Source organism: Dermacentor variabilis, chromosome 1 (assembly GCF_050947875.1).
Source record: "Dermacentor variabilis isolate Ectoservices chromosome 1, ASM5094787v1, whole genome shotgun sequence".
Taxonomy (NCBI): domain Eukaryota; kingdom Metazoa; phylum Arthropoda; class Arachnida; order Ixodida; family Ixodidae; genus Dermacentor; species Dermacentor variabilis.
In genome coordinates, this window is record NC_134568.1 from 76110053 (window position 1) to 76127960 (window position 17908).

The following is a 17908-nucleotide window of genomic DNA, read 5'->3' on the forward strand; positions in this document are numbered from 1 at the left end:
AGGCAAAATGGCAATATTTTACTATACCTCAATAAAAGTACAGTAAAACCTGATTAGCTCAAGCATGCTAGATGACTATTTGTAGCCGCCTCGTTTCGAAGGAGATGCCAATAAATAATAATAATAATAATAATAATAATAATAATCAGTGACATCGCGAGCTCCGTGTGTGTGACTATAGGCTAGTTTCATTATAAACGAGGTGCAAAAGAACGTGGACAAAGAATGAAAAGTATGCAGCACTTGTGCTCTCTGCTTGTGTCTACATTCTGTTGCGCATCGTTTATGATGAATCTGTTCCGACTTGCCCAAGTTCTCAAGCAGACCACCGAAATAACGCCTGAACTTTGAAGCCCAGGTGAGACAAAGCGTAGCGAAAGTGTGCAACACCATTCCCCTCCCGTGAAGGGGGCAAGCGGGTAAGAAACGGTTATCCGTTCGGGCTGAAGTGCGCAGATCATGGGGCATGCCGAATGTCCGCTGATAACCTCGAGAAAAACCACTTCTGCGATAAAACGCTTTCTTCTTTTTTATGGTGAACAAAAGTTTGTGCAATGCTGTACTTCTATATACTGATAATAACTGACCAGATTTCACGCCACATGAGCGACGCCGTTGTGGAAGGCTGCACGATCCATGGACCGTATTCGCAAAAAGCTCTTTCGCTGGAATTGTTCGTGAGAGAAAATACCAGCCAATCCTCGTGCTGGACATATATTCGCAAAGGCGGTCCGTTAATAGCAAAAAAACAGTTACGAACAAGAAGCTTTGTGAATTCAAACCCATGCTCGCAAACATGTTCTTACGCTATTCCTTTTCGTAAGAGAAGTTGCTTGCCAATCGTGATGTCGGACATGCTGTTAGCGAAGGCGGCCAGCCAATTACAAGCAGCGCTTACAAACAGAAAGCTTTGTGAATCCGGACTAGATTATTTGTGACCTAACAACGTTGGGACGCGGCTCTTCGTAGCCCCGAACTAGAAGAACAGACGTGGGCAGTCCATCGGGCCCGCGATGCGGCCGAGAGGCTAGGCCTTTCGGTCCCGACGTGGGACTGGCCCGCTACGGGCTAGGAATCCAGCGCGACCTGAAGGACCTGAATAAAGTTTTTTCATATTATACCATACTATACCGGGATTCTCTGCTGTTGGAAAGGACAATTTAATACAATTTTTGAATTGCAATATGACTGCTACGGTGGGGAATCGAACAAATGACTTAGTGCCGAAAGGCTGAACTCCATAGTCATTCAGTCGTCGCGGGGATCACGTAGTTGAACTCGGGGATGGTCTTGGTTCTGTCCTAATTTGTGCATTTTTTAAAGGAAAGTTTTCTTTGTGAGCCCTCCCATACGTTTCCGACCGTCCCCATCTGGAGCAGCATCGCGTGCTAAGTCGGGACGCTAGGAAGAGCAACAAAGAACTCAGCGCCTACGTTGCTATCTGTTCTTGAGTTCCGTCTCCCACGCTCTTGCTCGTACCTCAGACCTTGATTCCACGATCTCCGTATGGTTGCTGTTCTATGATATCAGTAGGGAGGCCAGATTGAGGAACAAGTCACAGAGGAATGTCGAAGTCTCTCTCTTTGATATACTGACCTGCTTCTGTTTCCAGGTAGGTCCACCACCCGACGGTGGTGGTGGAGGTGGCGGTGGAGGTGGCGGCGGCGGTGGTCCTCCTGGGCCGCCTCCTTGTACTGGAGGCAACGGCGGTGGTGGCGGCGGCGCAGGAACCTGCTGCAAAACAGGCGGAGGTGGCGGAGGGGGTGGTGTGGCCGGCTCATGGCGGAATGGTCCGCCGCTAGCATAAACACCCGGCACCGGCGACGACGATGCGATAGGCGGGGGTGGCGGAGGGTACGAGTACGACTGGTCTTCGTAGCCCCCAGTGGCACTCGTTGGCGAGGATACCATGGCTCCCAGGGACTGTGATGGCGGCGGCGGTATGTAGAAAGCACCGGGGCTGCGTCCACCGCCAGAGACAGAAGGCGAGGCACTTCCCGGTCGACCACCGGGTGGTGGTGGCGGAGGTATTTGGAAGGTGTTGGGACTGTAGCCGCCGCTGGACGTTGGCGACCTCCCTTGTCCAGCCGGTGGCGGCGGCGGTATTCCGAAGGTATTTTGTGTCGGCGGGGACATGGCGCCTGCGGGCGGAGGCGGCGGAATGGGGAACTTGGGTCCGCTCGACGTGAACCGGCCGTTGGGCGACGCCGACCTCTGGCCCGTGGACGGCGTGTGACCGCCACCTTGCATGGGGAACAGTCCGCCCGTGCTGCAGTAGACTGGTGCGTCTGGGGTTTCCGGCGCTGGTGGCCATGATGGAGCAGACCACTGTGGGCTAGTCGGGGTGCGATTAGAAGCGAAGGCCATTCTATTGGGATCACTTGATCCACCCGGAGTCATGGGCATGTTTTGGCCAAACGGCCCACCTTGTTGCTGCCTGCGATTAGGAGTGTCGTAGTAAACATGATTACTCAGCTGGCAAATTTATGAAGTTTAAAGATATGATGTCTGAATTGGAAATTAAGAAAAGGCGATTCAAGAACATCAAGAAAAAGCGTACGCGATGGAAGCCTGAATTATAGGCAGTGAATTCACTACAGGAATAATGGCGACAGAAATACAAAAATAAACAGCAGATCCAACGAGTTGGAATTTACATACAGCGAAGCTTTTTGTGAGTGCATAAAGAGTCGAAACACGAGTTTGTGTTTATTCTTTTCCCCACACGGCCGCTGCATGCCGCGGATGCGTGAAGGCGAGCGTCACCTAGTGGTGGTGCAATGGCTGACGATAAGGATTGAGGGGTGTCCTAACGTTTCTCTATTTCTTTTTTTTTCTTTCCAACGCAGGGCCGCTGCGGCCGCGGATGCGCGGAGGTGAGCGCCATCTGGTGGTGGCGCAAGGGACCAAGCGGCAGCGACATCGCGTGCGTCCTCCGCTGTGATTGGTTGGTCTATTCCGCAAGAGAACAGCCACGCAGCACTCACGGTCACGAAGACCCGACGAAGTTCGCAAAGAAAAGCTTCGCTTGTAAAAAGCGTGCAACAAGAGGCTACAATTAGTCACTATGTATATTTGTCGTTATCATCGTTTTCGTTGTATACATTCTTTAGTTATTTTTTACTTGGAAAGTAATCTGGCTTGCCGGCGTATATAGCTGGGAGCCAAGTGTTCGGGTTGCAAGGTAAACTAGTGAGAAACAATATTTCACTTTGCAAATGAACCTTGTTAAAACACGTTGGCGGGGTAGTTGGATAGAATCCATGATAGAGTGTATAAGCGCGACTGAACGAGGACGTTGAAAGAAACAGATACACAGAAACAGCGCTGTCTCTGTGTATCTGTTTCTTTCTACGTCCTCGTTCAGTCACACTTATACACTCTATCATGGATTCACTATGCAGCATCAAATAGCAAGCCACGTTCTTGGTGACAGAATTAACTCGAAACAGGTGGATTATTAGCTAGCATTTTTTTTATACGCATAAAGTGAAGAAAGTTATACTTCTCGAATACGCTAACTGGATGTGTGATTGCTGGGGACCCGCCGTGATGGCACAGTAGTTATGGCGTTGAGCTGCATAGCAGCAAGCCTCTGGAGGTTCGATTCCCGGCTGCGGTGGCACACATTCCGATGGGGGCTGTTGTGTTGTTTTGGGATGCTAAGCCCCACAGTTTGGCTTTAAGTTTTGCAATTTCTGTGGAGCCTGTATGGGGGATTGCTTTAGAAAAAACTCTACGCTCGTTTTCTGTTTGTCTTCGTTGGGCACTCATATTGCTAAGTGAGCTGCGAAATGCCGTTTACCCAGGTCATTTACAGAGTGCATGGTATGACACGCTACCTGTACTCCAAGCAGAACACACCCGTGTGCATGCATGCGCTGGCATCTTATCGCTTTCTTTCGGGATGACCATTGCTGAAGCTTCTATGCACACACTGAGACAGTAGCGTTATAATTTCAGCTACAAGTACAACCATTTTACTGACCCAGAACTTGCCATAACTGCCTTAGGATTTAGAGACATATCAACTGCCGTTCCAGCATACGAACACTGACGCGAACACCCACAAGCTCTCCGTTATCGCTTGTGCACTCACGCGCAGATACGCAATTAAGGCGCTTGAAGCTCCTAACGAAATGAATAGTAATAAAACGAAGATGAGAAGTTTGCTTTTCTTCTTTCCGTTTTCTTTTTTTTTTTGGGGGGGGGGGGGTAATTGCCGATAGGAACAGTTGGGCAACACCTTAGTACTGCAACTTGCGTTTCATAGCCAAGCTTGCATTTTTGTAGTGTGTTGCCTTACTTAGTTTTGTTGCAAATTTATTTATTCAATTTGCCTACGGACCGGCGTGATGTGGACGGAACACAGATCTTACGCTTTAATACAATGTCTTTCTTTTGAACATTCATGGATGGCCCATCAACTTGTAGTCATTGCAAGCGCTATTTACTGTGTATGCCACTTCGCACAGCTTTAGTAAAACCAATTTAAAAGCGAGCATTTTCAGAAAAAAAGGCGTAATCATGATATGTACGATCCCTTTCCAAAAGCACCAAACCTCATATAGCATACTCGCGAGGGGATATCTTTCAATGCCTGAAATTTTCGTCTTAATGTTCGTCCAGTTTTTCTGCGTCCGTTATTTCTGCCTCCCCACCCCTCTCTCTCTCTCTCTCTCTCTCTCTCTCTTTCTTTGCAATGTAGACAACGAATTTATTTGTTTGTCCTTTACGAGAGAAAAGAAAGACAGAGCGCGCATGTTGTGTCCTTTTTGAGAACTATACGTATACGGCCCCCGCATTTCGGCGTCCCTCAAAATAAGCGGTCGTCCCCCACCGGATCTCCTTCCTCCGCGTGCCAGCCGCACGCGAGACCCATAGGTGGCGTACAAATTTACGCGCAGGGTTCGTTCCGCTCGCAGCAGACTGTCAGCGCAACCGTTGAACGCATAACGCAAGCGCTGCAGCGCGAGCTGACAAGTCCCGTCCTAGCTCTCGTTCTTAAAAACAAGCGGCGCGCGGCGAACGCCGGCTGAAAAAGCGTGCAATCGCCGACACAGAAGTCGAAGAGCGAAATGACTGCGCACGCAATGCGAAGCACACTGCGATTGCAGCGTGCGCCAGATGCGCGCATTTATAGCCGTCGCTTGTTTGGGGCACCGAGGCCGGGCCAGTGGGTTAACGCGCCAGAGCGCGCCCGCGTTTACTGTTGACTTTTTGTTTCTTCATTTTTGTTGTTGTTGAGAGGGCAACGCTGGAACTGAACCGACGGGCCTGGAGTTCGCTCAAAGCAGCTCTAGAACAGGCGCAACCAGTGGCAGCGACCACAGCTTGGAACTGGGCGCGGTTTTAAATATAGAGGGGGCACGCGAACGGAGGGTGTTGGTGGCTGAAGAAAAAGGGGGCCTGGCACGATGACTGAACTGCAGGGCGTCATCACGCGTCTCACCAGCGCGTGGCCTATCTCCTGAGATGGGGTATGGACACCGTGCCTTGAGCTTGCCATGCCCTGACAGGTTTCTACGCGTTTCCTCGACTGAGCTCGTTGAAGTTTCACATCGACCAGAAATTGACGTCGAGAAGCGGCTGCGTTATATTGTTACGGGGCATCGCGTATGAGCATGCCGTTAAAAGACCTCTTCGCTCCGCGAAGAGAAAGAAGACTGGACATGCTACGTGAGATGTCAGCCATTCTGCGGTAGCAGCAGCCTGTAAATGTTGTAATAAACGGTTTCCTCTCTTCCCCGCGCACTGATTTTTCTATGTGGGTGATGTCCAACGTTTCTTCCTCCCTTCTTTTCTTTTACGTTTGTGTGCTGTTAACTTAAACAGTGTTAAAATCCTTAGGATTGGCGTAAGACAACCGTCCATTATTCCCATTCTATTTAAAGCGTATTCCTTCCCCCTTCGTCGCTAGCCCCATTCGAATGAATTGCCTGTATTGGGCACCACATCATGTTAGTTGAGGGACGCCGGATTCATAAAAATGAGCATCACGTATTGAGAACGTGATCTCATAAGTACTTCATGCAGAGGTAAATGAACAGGGACATCGCATCGAGTATGAGGCATTGCACTGAAGGGAGGGGAATCACTTTTCAAATGGTTTGTGCGCGTTTTGTACCACTCGCTAGCGACGCGCTCACGTTGGGTCTAGGTAGGCAATACGAATTCATACGAATTCGCATTTCAAACACGTGACACTAGCGGCGCCGCCGTCACCCAAGACCTGTCGTTCTACGTGCGAGCCATGGTGGCACGAGCAGATGTGCATTACATAAATGCGATGATGTGGCAGATGTAACGGGGGCACCCTACGGTACTCTTACACCTCGTGTGAACGCGAATACCAAATCGACATTTTATATCAACGCTGGTCCGTATACTGGAATGGAGTGCCGTATTGGAAATACTATAGCATTGCAGAAATACTGCACAGTCGAGTCATTGCAGCGTCCCTCGTGTATACGATGGCGAACTTCCAAAACATACATAACCAGGTGTCATCAGTATTCCGCCTTAGCTCCGCTACGACCGCCTCTTGAGAGTTGTAAGCAATGCTGCGAGAGTGATGTCATTCTAACCACCATGCCAAGCATACTACGACGTAGCACTACTTGGACAAATGTTGCATCGCGTTACACACATGCGCCACTGGGCTCGTTTCGGAAATTGTCCGTCGGCCCGGGCGCACGCGGAAAGCGCGACCTTGGCGGCTCCAAGGAGACGGCAAGTGTACGAAGTCACGCTCTCGCTTGCACCGCGGCGCAGCCCCCTTCTCGAGTAGGGCGGGGAACGCCTTGGCAAGCGTAGCGTTCCAGACGGGCCACGCTCGCGTTACGCCAATGACTCGGAACAAGAGAACTGGGGAACGAAACGCCAGTGCTCGGCTCATTCGGAACCAGCGCACACGCGTGCCTGCACGAAGGACGCACGGCATTACTAGAGACACACACGCGCACAATGAGTGTTCACTTTGCATGTGCTAAGATTCGTCTCCCTCTTTTTCATTCCTTTTTTTCTTTTTTCCTCTCTGCTCTGCCTCCTACTCTCTGATTTCGCCTTTCTTTCCTGCCTTTGCTCTCTTGCATGTCTCATTTGCGTTTCTCCTATTTTTGTTGCGTTTTCTTTACTTTCGTTCGTCGTTCAAATTCACGAGTTTGCGCAAAGCGAACGCATCAAAACGAACAAAAGGTAAGCGCACAAAGCTGGAGCGCGTATGGACTTCGTAACAAAGTGGGCCCCGTTTGCCGTTTCTTTGTTGTTGAGCAGTTCGCAACACCCCCCCCCCTTCCCCCCACCCAGTCACGAGTAGCGCACAATGCCTGGCTCGATCCCGTGCCTGCCGCCGCCGCCGCCCTGAATGACGACGTCACTTTTGACGGGTCACTACGCTGCCTGTCACGTCTCCTCCGAAATCCATTAGACTTTCCAAAGAGGCTCGGAAATATCAGTCACCGTAGCTCGAGTGGAAGTTTCGTGCACTTACTTGGCATTTATGATGACGTTGTTTGCTCCTTTTAAGAGACAGCTAAAGAACTTTAGCAGGAAAGATAGGCGTTGAACTGCCTTTGCCGGACAATGGTCGCGTGTTGGATGTCATCAAAATGTCAGTGACAATGTAACATATTCGCTTAAAAGGCATGCCGCGATGTAGATCATATACCAGATATTGCATAAAATAGTAATATTACAAGGATGCTAAAAAACTTCTCTAATTTGACGCAGCATAAGGTCGCGCTTTGTCAGACATTCGGCTATGTTCAGACAGGCTTTATACCGTATTGCGTCAGGAAGGGCTATTGTCGTGACTTCATTCTGAGCTGCGGCAGTGAAACCTGCTCGCGATGCCGTATCACGTTATGTTATGTTAGGTGAGATGCGTAATATTGTAAAAGCGGGCCGGAAATGGGTCGGCCAACGCAGCAGGCACGGATGATGCTGCACTGCTGAATGCAAACAAGAAATCGCTGTCAGCAACGGGCCGCCCATCTGTGCTCACTAACTTTACAGTTCAGAATGACACATCTTGGGCAATATGACAAGCGACTCCAGTGAAGCTGTCTGGGGGAGTGAAGGGGGGAAAGAAACACATTTAGCAATAGGAGGACATCGAACTTTTTTTAAACGTTTCGATCGCTCTCGGTTTCTGAATGCCGAATAAATCGCAAGCAACTTTTTAATAGCCAATGTAAAAGCCCACTCCCAAAATTGTTATTCTGACCCATATTATACCGACCCAGATGCAGATGCGCGGTCCCCCACGCCATAGAGATAGCTTCAGATTCACCTTTCAGTGCGCAGATCTGTGGCGCTATCTATACCGTTCTAATCGTACACTACAAGGTAGTTTGCAAGACTTGGTAAATGCTCCTTTTAGACCTCTTCAGACCTGAGATGCGGGCTGCTGCGTCTGCGTAGCTTCGCAAGTATTCAGCGGCGCATCGCAATATATATTTTGCGCCGTTTAATCACTCTGTGGAAGTGGACTTTATGCGTATTCGCTGTAGCCGCCGTTTTGATACCTGGTGAACCTCAAGGGATGAACAAACTAGTCTGTCTCACCACTAATCTGTTTCAACTATTTTGTCTCAATGTGAACACGTTGGTGAAAGTCCAACTATCCTGCCGCCTGAAGCAGCATGTTGTAAACGCTACTTCGTGTTTCTTATATTTTGTATGCATTTTCATATTTTGGCATTACCGCTGTATGGAGAGCTTCTTACGAAAACGTCTGCATTTTATTATACACAATCTACGAGTCTCACCCAAACCGCTTTCAAGCCGCCGTCACTTCATTAGCGATAGTGCTGAAAAGTAAGCAGCCGTCGGCAGCTGTACCTAATGTTTACGTTATTCTTTAGATTGCTCAGTTCCGTGATCTCTTATCGCTAAACGGTGTTCTCGCAATCAAGGCCGACATTACTCCTTGTTTGTGTGTGTGTGTACTTCAACATAAATCATTTCCCTCTCCTTAGGGGAACCGTAGGAGTTATAGAGTGCGTGGTCCTTGAAACACAAAGGCATACTCGTGCTACATCGACGAGTGCTTTCCCGCAAGTTCTTCAGGCCCTGGAAAGCATTTACGCCCAAGGGTACAAACATTGTTTTCCCCCAACAACAACTCTTGCGCATGCGCTGCTTTGAAGACAGCATGGATTGCTTGGCTCATAATGGACCGAAGGTCGCAAAACCTCGTCCCTATCCGATAGCTAGTTACACGCGAGATTCTACTAAACTAAAATTTAGAAGGTTTCCCAAGGAAGGGGACGCCCTAAGGTCGTGTGATGACTAATGTGCTCAATTTTCAGAGGAACCTGATTCAATGAGTGCTCTCGAAGGATGCACGATGACATCGAATGTAATAGGTAACTCGATTAAAGATTCTGAAGATTGATGCCGTATTGTAAACTTTCATCGTCGCTTCGGCATAAAGGGCTCTGTAATATTTTGTAGAGTTACTGAGACAGCTATCCCGCTCACATTAACAAGCGCCAGAACTGTTGCCAGAAAAGCTTCTACGGTGAAGCACAAAATTTTTCATGCACTTCACACTCAAGTTACACTCTTAATTACACGTGCAGGATTCAGGCTTCCTAGGATTCAGTCAGCCTAGCAAATCGTAATAAATTTGGACAACTAATTGTTCCTACCCATATATAAAGAAAATGAAGCCTTATGTTTCATTTGTGCAAGTCCTTAAACGAAGTAAGAGAACATTTTTCAAGGAATCTTAATAAATGCAGGGACTCAAGTACCTCTTAAAGCTACTCTTAAGCTGTGCAGTAATATCTGAGTTCCTAACAAAGTTATAAAGAACAGTAATCGAGCTCAAACGCGCCACGCAGTAAATATACAATTATTTTGCGTCAGGATTTGTGCTAGCAAGTCAAAATGTAACATAGTGTGTTTCGTGTGAAGCACAGAGTTTTGAAAACGCTTTTCTGGCGTTACAACTTCTAGTTGTGAAGAGAATAAAGTAGCGACACACAATATCAGCATTGCACGAAAGCATAGCAAATACTGCATTTTAAATATTAAACGGCAGCTAATTAAGTGGATTCTGCAACGTGTTGAACAAAACTTCACAAGCAGCATGAGGATAGCACCACGCGGCGGCGAATTTCTGCACTAAAGTTAGTTGTGAAGCGTCTTAAAGCACGTGCTGAATTTTTGAGTGGTTGGAAGTAAGAACTGAAGCTTGCTCGCATGTTTTCGCAAGTATTGTGTGCAACAATGTATTTGTGCTTCAGAATTCTAAATCTCGCTTTAAACTAAAAGAGTTCCTGCAAGCTAAGCTGTACAAGGGGCGCTAACTTTACTTCACACTACTGTTACCTCGATTTGTGTGCACAATCTTACTTTTTTCGCACGGTCGAGAGCAGGGTCTGTGTGAGCCTTCGTTCATGTGCGCCCATATCTCGGCAGCACACGCTCGAGCTTCGGAGTGGGCGGTAAAAACTTCGCGCTGCTTAGCCGCTGTCCTTGCCTTCTACGCAGCGCCGTGGTCAGGCCTATGGATGCCGCAGTACTTTTGTTGCGAAGTCACTTGCCTCCCCCCCCCCCCACCCGAGGGGGTGGGGGTGGAAGGGGTGGTGTGGGGGTTCGTTCCATAAATCTTTGCTCTTTCCTTCTTGTTATAGTGGGATCGCTATATTTGCAACATATACCACAAGCTGAAAGTCTAGGGTGTGACCTGTAGTCACCTTATCGCTCGTTCGTGTGTTTTACTTTATCATATTTTTCTGATGGGGCAATATTCAGTCTCAAACTAGAACAAGCTAGCCTTGATTTTCACTCCCAATGCAGCAGGCAATCGTTTATTCCTGTCGGCCCAAACTTCAATCAGCGCATTCAACGGATTTTGCCTACATGGTGCACGATATTCCTCTGTATGTGTGTTGTTGTTGTTGTTGTTGTTGTTGTTGTTGTTGTTGTTGTTGTTGTTGTTGTTGTTGTTGTTGTTGTTGTTGTTGTTGTTGTTGTTGTTGTTGTTGTTGTTGTTGTTGTTGTTGTTGTTGTTGTTGTTGTTGTATTTGTTGCTGCTGCGGCACTTTTACGCTCGTGTCAGCCACAGGAAATTAATTTTGGGTGAGCAGAGCAAACTTGGCAACACTTGAAAGCTTTTACAGAGCCCCTGCAGTAAACTTTATCCAAGTGCAAAAACAACATAAACGAAATAAAATTTACTAAGCACGTCTTTTCTTTCTGTCGAGTCCCTGCTAATTGTTTTTCCTTTGTTTTCTTTTACGTTACTTTTTTTAACACTCTGCGCTACAGGGCGAACTGCTGCAAAGAGGATGCTATTGGCAATGGCTCTAATGAATTACACACGGCAACTAAACACGTCTTTTTCAACCAATGTGAAGAATATTAAAAATTAAGATTGAATAGTTGATTTTGGCGTCCAGAAGCTGCACAATAGGCTACGAGCGACGCCGCAGTGGATGGCTGGAGACTAATTTCCGCCGCCTGTTGAGCGTTTGTTCGATTACGCCCCATCAGCGCGCGGTCGCCGCGGCCGGGACCCTAACCCGCAACCTCCTGTTCAGCAGCAGCCCGGAGGCGATGACAAATATGTAATTTTGAACAAGTTTTCAGAACATTTTCTTCAACTTCAAAAAAAAAATGAAAATCTTGCATGGTATGTTATGGAGCCATGTTAATCAACAGGTTTAGATGCGTAAACCACCCAAAAAAAAAAGGACTTCATGCGGAGATTTCGACAAGTACGTTGCAAACACATGGTTTCACAGGAATACTGCGCACAGAAATTTATGTGCATCGTAGTGCCCGAGCTCCATTCAGGTGACTAACACATAGCAATAAAAACAAGCAAGCAAGCAAGCAAATAAAAAAACTACGCTTCAATATTACTTTGCATATCACTCAACCCATAACCCATATTTTTTTTCTTCGTGGAGCCCCGTGGTACACACCCAAAGGCTTTAATGTTTCCGCTTCCATCTTTACTACATCTCGATACGAGTATGCACCTTTACTTAGCGGCTGTTCCCGACAATGGAAGATGTAAATCTCGAGCTGCGCAAATATTCACAGCTACTTGGGCGTGTAAAGAGCAACTTGATTAGACAGCAATCCCTAGTCATTGGTTAGAATACCGATGTACTGCAAGTGATCTGCTTTCCTTGACGCAAAGCTGTCAAGAAATCGTTCGGTATTAGCCAGCAACTGATTCATTTCGCAGATGCGCGGGCATTGTTTACCAGCGCTCGCCTCTTCGTGTCATTCGATTCATTTGTTCGTTACTGTACCTAATACAGCTTACAGAGTCTGCGAAATTGTGCATTTGTACCTGCGTAATATGTAACCTCCACGCCAGTATAGTGTATGCCTATACAGTTTTCCACTTTGATCTGCCAGCTCCCCATCTTCAGCGTCTGTGCTCTATAGCGGCTTTGCAGCGGGCAGACGCCTCAACGTGCTGAAACCTCAACTCGGCCCCCGATTAGGTTTATAGGACAATATTACGTGCTGAAACGTCAGGCGAAACGTCTGCGAATATTTTTGTCAACAGGAGGAACAGCATGCTGCGTTATACCCACCTGTGTTCGCCGAACCTACTAATACGAGCCCAAATGCTGTGCGCGCGCGTCCTAATCAAAGTAAAACAGCTTCCATCGAATAGCGCTTACATACTAAGTGTCGTGTAAACCAATCACCATGAACTGCACGTATCCTGAATCTTCTCAAATAAAAACACAGCACGTGGACCTGCGCACGAACGTAACGTTTCGAACATTGTCTCACGAGTCTTCGTAGTACACTTGGCCTTGTTAGGACTGGTGCGCACCTGAAACACGCAGCATTCCAATCGCTTCTCTCGGAACGCATTGAACACGTCAAAGAAGCGGAGGCTGAGCGCCGGTGATAACTCTTCCTTGAATAATGTATCTCGGCATGTGAACGAAGATCGTCCCTATAAAAACTCACACCCAAGCTGCGCGTCAGGACGCAGACTCATCTTCTGGTCCGTGGGCGTGGCTCGCCAAGAGAAAGTGGTGTGGGAGGAACCTCTGAATATTTTCTTCCAGTGCTATACTTCCAGCGTATCGCTCTATTTCTTTTCCCTTTTGTAACATTTTATTTTTTATTCCTTCTAATGTTTTTTTTTTCACAGAAGACGGTCGAGTACAAATGACGGGGAAATATGGTGCTTTCTGCACAACCTGGCTCGCGGAATTAAAAACACACCACCTAACACCTCCTTGCGGCCTGGCAGAAGGATCTCTTGATTCAACGAGTGATAAGAATTAACCGTCATCGTCACTTTTCAGCACATCATACTCCCGTCCCCTCCGGGCGCGGTAATCTGAAGCAAGATGCTGAAGGGTCTCAGAAGAAACGAGTAGGCAGCTTTGCACTACACGGATAGTAAGATAAACATAGTATCAAAAATTGAAAATGTCGTTGCCGTCGTTACCTGATCCGTTAGGTTGCATTGGTACAACTTAGAAACTAGAAATAATTAAAGAAGTAAGAGAAAATACGGATTCCTTAATCATATCGATGAGACAAACACCATACACCACATAAAGCTGCAATGCATTTATTTGACATCTGGCCATTTGCAGGTTTGCTTCTCTGGAAAGCTATATATGCATAATAGACGCACTTTTCTTTCACTGCTACTGCCTGTTTCGATTCCAAAGTTACAAGATATTCTCAAGGAGACGTGACTTTCTTTTACAGCCCAAGTCAAATGAAATCAGAACGTCACGGAGCACAAGGAACCGCGGACAAGTGTAGATACTCCGTGTTTAGCCTCGACTTCCCCGAAGTGTCATGGTTAAGACACACCTTCTTTCAAACAACTCTTCTTATATGAGGCGTCCAGGACTCCGACGACTCGCCTGTACTAAAAGAAATCTTGTATATTATGGTAGCTGGTAAACTTTACGCCTAAAAGACCAATAGGATCTGAAACGGGCTTTATTGCGCGGTAAATCGCTCTACCGCAACCTAGGTGAGAGAAGGATGCGAGCTTTGATGATATGCTGGATATGAAACAAGGTGAGACTAAACATGGTAGTATCAAAACAGACATGCCCGAACCAAGAGACGACGATAGGACGCACGTTTATCTTTATCTGTGTCCGCTAGCGCAATCTTCAATCTCGATCAGAACCAAATACCCCGGTTTCTCCCTCTTACTGCAAAATGGCCTCTGAATCCCGGGTCGGGTTGCTAACGAGCGAGTGAACCGCCGCACCAGAACTATGGCCGGTGCTTTTGGACCCATGCGTGGTTGGGTGCGGCGAGCGACGGGAGGAGGAGGAGGAAAAGAAGGAAGGAAAGGTAGGGAGGTCAACCAGACGCACGTCCGGTTTGTTACCCTACACAAGGAAAGGGGTTTAAGGGAATAAAAGAAAGAAAGGAGAGGGAGGGAAGAAGGTACTATCAGTGTGAATACGTGCGGTTGTTCATCACTTCACGACGCGACATCGCAAGCCAGGCAAAATCTACAAGTGCGCTTTCACCAATAGGCGACTCATAAACATTGCATTCTTCTTTCTCACTCGCCGGGGTAAAAGAAGCCCCTTCAAAGTTGATTTAAAGTACCCTTATATTTATTTATCAGCAGCCTGCAGCAGCGTTCGTTTCGTCCCTTAACCTAGGAAGGAATAAAGTACCAGAACGTATAGCTAAAACAGCACGTGCTTCTGTTAATCCAGCTGTTCGATGGGTGATCTTACCTTCACCCGAGCAGTCCTAGGCCACGTGCTCGTAATCAGGCAAATAAGTCCTGTGAATTACAGGTATTAAGTAGCCTAGGCACCATAAGAAACAAGCGTACGTATAGACTCGTCTAAGGGCCGCACTTCTTTTTCACAATTTTGACGAGGTGCGGCCCTTACACAGGACCGAACCATTTGGTTCTGCCCCGTCTAAGGGCCGCTACTAGATGGATCTATATGCTAGCTACTGCTACTAGATGGCTATCGCCATCTAGTAGTGGCACGCGGAAGTGCGGAGCGCGCGCGGCATCCGGGCACCGAACGCGATTGCTTCTCCGTTGTATTTTTTTTTTTTTTAATTTTAGGCTGCCAAGTTGAGGCCTTACACGGGTGCGGCTCTTACACGAGTCTATGCGGTATTTAATGTAGTGGAGCGACAAGCGCTTTCTTACCCCAAAAAAAGTAAAGTACATGGCTCTCATACAAAAAGGGAGTTAAGCGTCCAAGTCTGTGTCTTCAAGCAGCAGACGACTTCGTCACGCGTGCCACTCCACATAACAGGCTTGCGCTGCGGTGCACGCCGCTTTACAAAAACTGCTTATCCACTAATATTACTCTTAGGTGCGTGGCGATGCACGCGTTGCTCTACAGGATGCCTTGCCCAACGTTCTAGTTTCCTCCTGCTCTTATCCACGCCTGAATGGAACTATTTATCTATTTCAACACAACCTGCCATAGCGAGCCATCTCTATGAACAACCACAGTGCCAATCCCATTCACTAGCTTGATGACCACCGCGCCACCGCAACTAGAGAACTTTTGCCGTGGTCGCACCATGTTTTAGACTGCGTACAAGTAAGTAGTTGTGTGACTCAATGCTCTGTGTCGGCCCCAATTTCATTCTTTCACCAGCTTCTTTTGTAGAATTAAAGAGTTTTTTTTTTGTCTTTTTTACAACGAATGGAATGTTCGCGGGATGTTTCACTGTGGATTCGAAGCGTCGCGTGGTCTTAAGCATGAAGCGCACCCGCGGTGGCGTCGTTGCGTGAGTTTGCACCTACATAGTCGACAACGAGACTTACAGTCTCCTCTGATCCAATGATATATGGCTGGATAGCTAGATGTGCTCAAAACATGTGCTCATCCCTTAACTTCACGGAGCCTACCAGTTCTATAGTTTTAAGCTGCAATTTATTAAAATCTGATTAAATTCTAACGAAGGTCAGTCGTAAAGATAGTCATTCGAGATCAAACTATAGTCACTCGGAATCCCCCATAACATCCGCACTTCGAGCGACACAATAAAAGAAAGTTGCAGCAGCCAAAGCGAAGCATTGATCCGGATGCGCCAGATATAAAGCTTTCGACCGGACTGGAAAGCCGCCTTGGCAAGAGGCTTTTATGTGACACCCTTTTAGTACCAGGTATGTACTTTTAGTTATTTTCCAGAAACTTTTGATCTAGAAATTCGACAGCGCACCTAGCGAGCGTGTCATTGCCCCCGTCATTATGACCATCACTAGTTTCCTTAGTGAATGATGTTCGTGGCACATATAGTTTATTCACTGTAATAAACACAACCAACGACAAAACATACGGGTGCAATTTCAGTGCTCGGAGTTTGTGCAATGTGTGAAACGTGCGTGGTGGAGTTTACCTCGGAGTGCAGAATCCAGTGGTGGTGGTGGTGTTGCTGCTTATATTTCGAGGGCCACGGTAAATACAAAGCATACGCAGGCATGGCTGCCACACACTACATGTACATGGTAAATAAGAATGGTTGAAAATTTATGGTACCTCGAGACGAAAAGGACAAACTGGCGAGCCCATTTAGAAATGAGAAAGACGAAAGTGGGATAATGGTTTTAACAGCACAGTATAGAGGCTGCTTGCTGGTTACCGCGCGACAGGCGTGTGGAGTCCGTCGAAGCAAAAGCGAGATGACGCTGCAGCAAAATACTATTTCCGACTCGCCACCGCACAAAGCATCTTGTCGAGAGATAGTGCGAACATGTACCTCGAGAGATTCCCGCTTTACAAACCTAGTGGCCTTACAAAGGCAAAATCTGCAAGGCTCTCGTAAAACAGTCAAGACGTCAAAACCGGAGCGCAGTTGCAAGCTTGCGATGGCTGATCCGCAGCTAATAACCGGAGTCGCGGCCAGCACTTCCGCATCGAGTCGGCTAAGACAATAAAAAAAAAAAAGAAATAAGAGCCCTGCCACTTGTGACGAGTCGGTCGTGTATATGCACACGCGAAGGGAAGCAGCAGCTCCGCGTGGCGGCACTTCTTCGGCAGCTGTCATCTTGAGTCAATGGCAACGAGTTACCCGGCGACCCAGCCCGACGCCACAACCGATAAATCGGCTTCCTGGGATAGTGTCGCCAACTTCGAGAGCTCGCTGCGCCCGAATATTTGGCCCGATGCCAATGCAAGTAAGCGGCGCCGTCGGAAGGAGCTCACGCGGACTGCGTCTTCTTGTGCCGTGTAGTTACGCCAAGGGACGCAACACTCGCGACAGGAGCGTGGGGAGGGAATCTTCCGGTTGCATCCAGATGCCAGCTTGCCTCTGCATCTTCACTGAGGCGAAGCCCTTTAAGGGACGCGGAAGAACAGGGGCCAAATTCAAAAAGCTTTTCGTTCGTAAGTGCTCTTCGCTATTGGCTGGTAGCCCACGCTAACTAAAGGTTCAGCGTTACGATTGGCAGGAATTCGCTCTAACGAAGGATTCTAACGAAAGAACATTTTGTGAATACGGGCCTAGTATTGAAGTGCGTCAACGCGTGTTTTAATAGGCACTCGGGGATATTGAAGTTTGTGTGCTGCGTACGATAAATTTTCTCATGCAGTTTCTTTTTAACACACGCAGTGCGTTTTTATCACGACTCAAACGCCCCGAAAACGTTTAAGATCTCCGTGTGGAGTTGAATTCCACTCTTACGAAACCAAGACCCGCATTCACAAAAAGCTCTCACGCTAGACCAGTCCGCAAGAGCACATTACAGCCAGTCTTGATGCTGGACATATTATTTTGTTTTTATGGCGATATAAATTATAGGGACACTCCAGGCGAACTCCAGCCGTCACCGTGAAGTTCCGTATAAAGTCCAAGTGCGATAAGCTTCTATGTCGTATGCTGTAGGTGCGAGGGAAAGAGTGAGAGGGTGAGCCAAGAAGGACCGTGGCTTGATGCACGCCGTCTTGCC

General features: G+C 47.6%; 1 protein-coding gene across 2 annotated transcripts in view; it reads right to left on the reverse strand.

Annotated features, from left to right (window-relative positions):
* LOC142579724 (uncharacterized) overlaps positions 1 to 17908 on the reverse strand; it is a 97002-nt gene that overhangs the window by 72258 nt on the left and 6836 nt on the right. For both annotated transcript variants that reach the window (XM_075690233.1, XM_075690222.1), the window contains exon 2: positions 1597 to 2437. In XM_075690233.1, coding sequence (XP_075546348.1) covers positions 1597 to 2437 — 841 coding nt within the window. The remainder of the gene's footprint in view (positions 1 to 1596; positions 2438 to 17908) is intronic.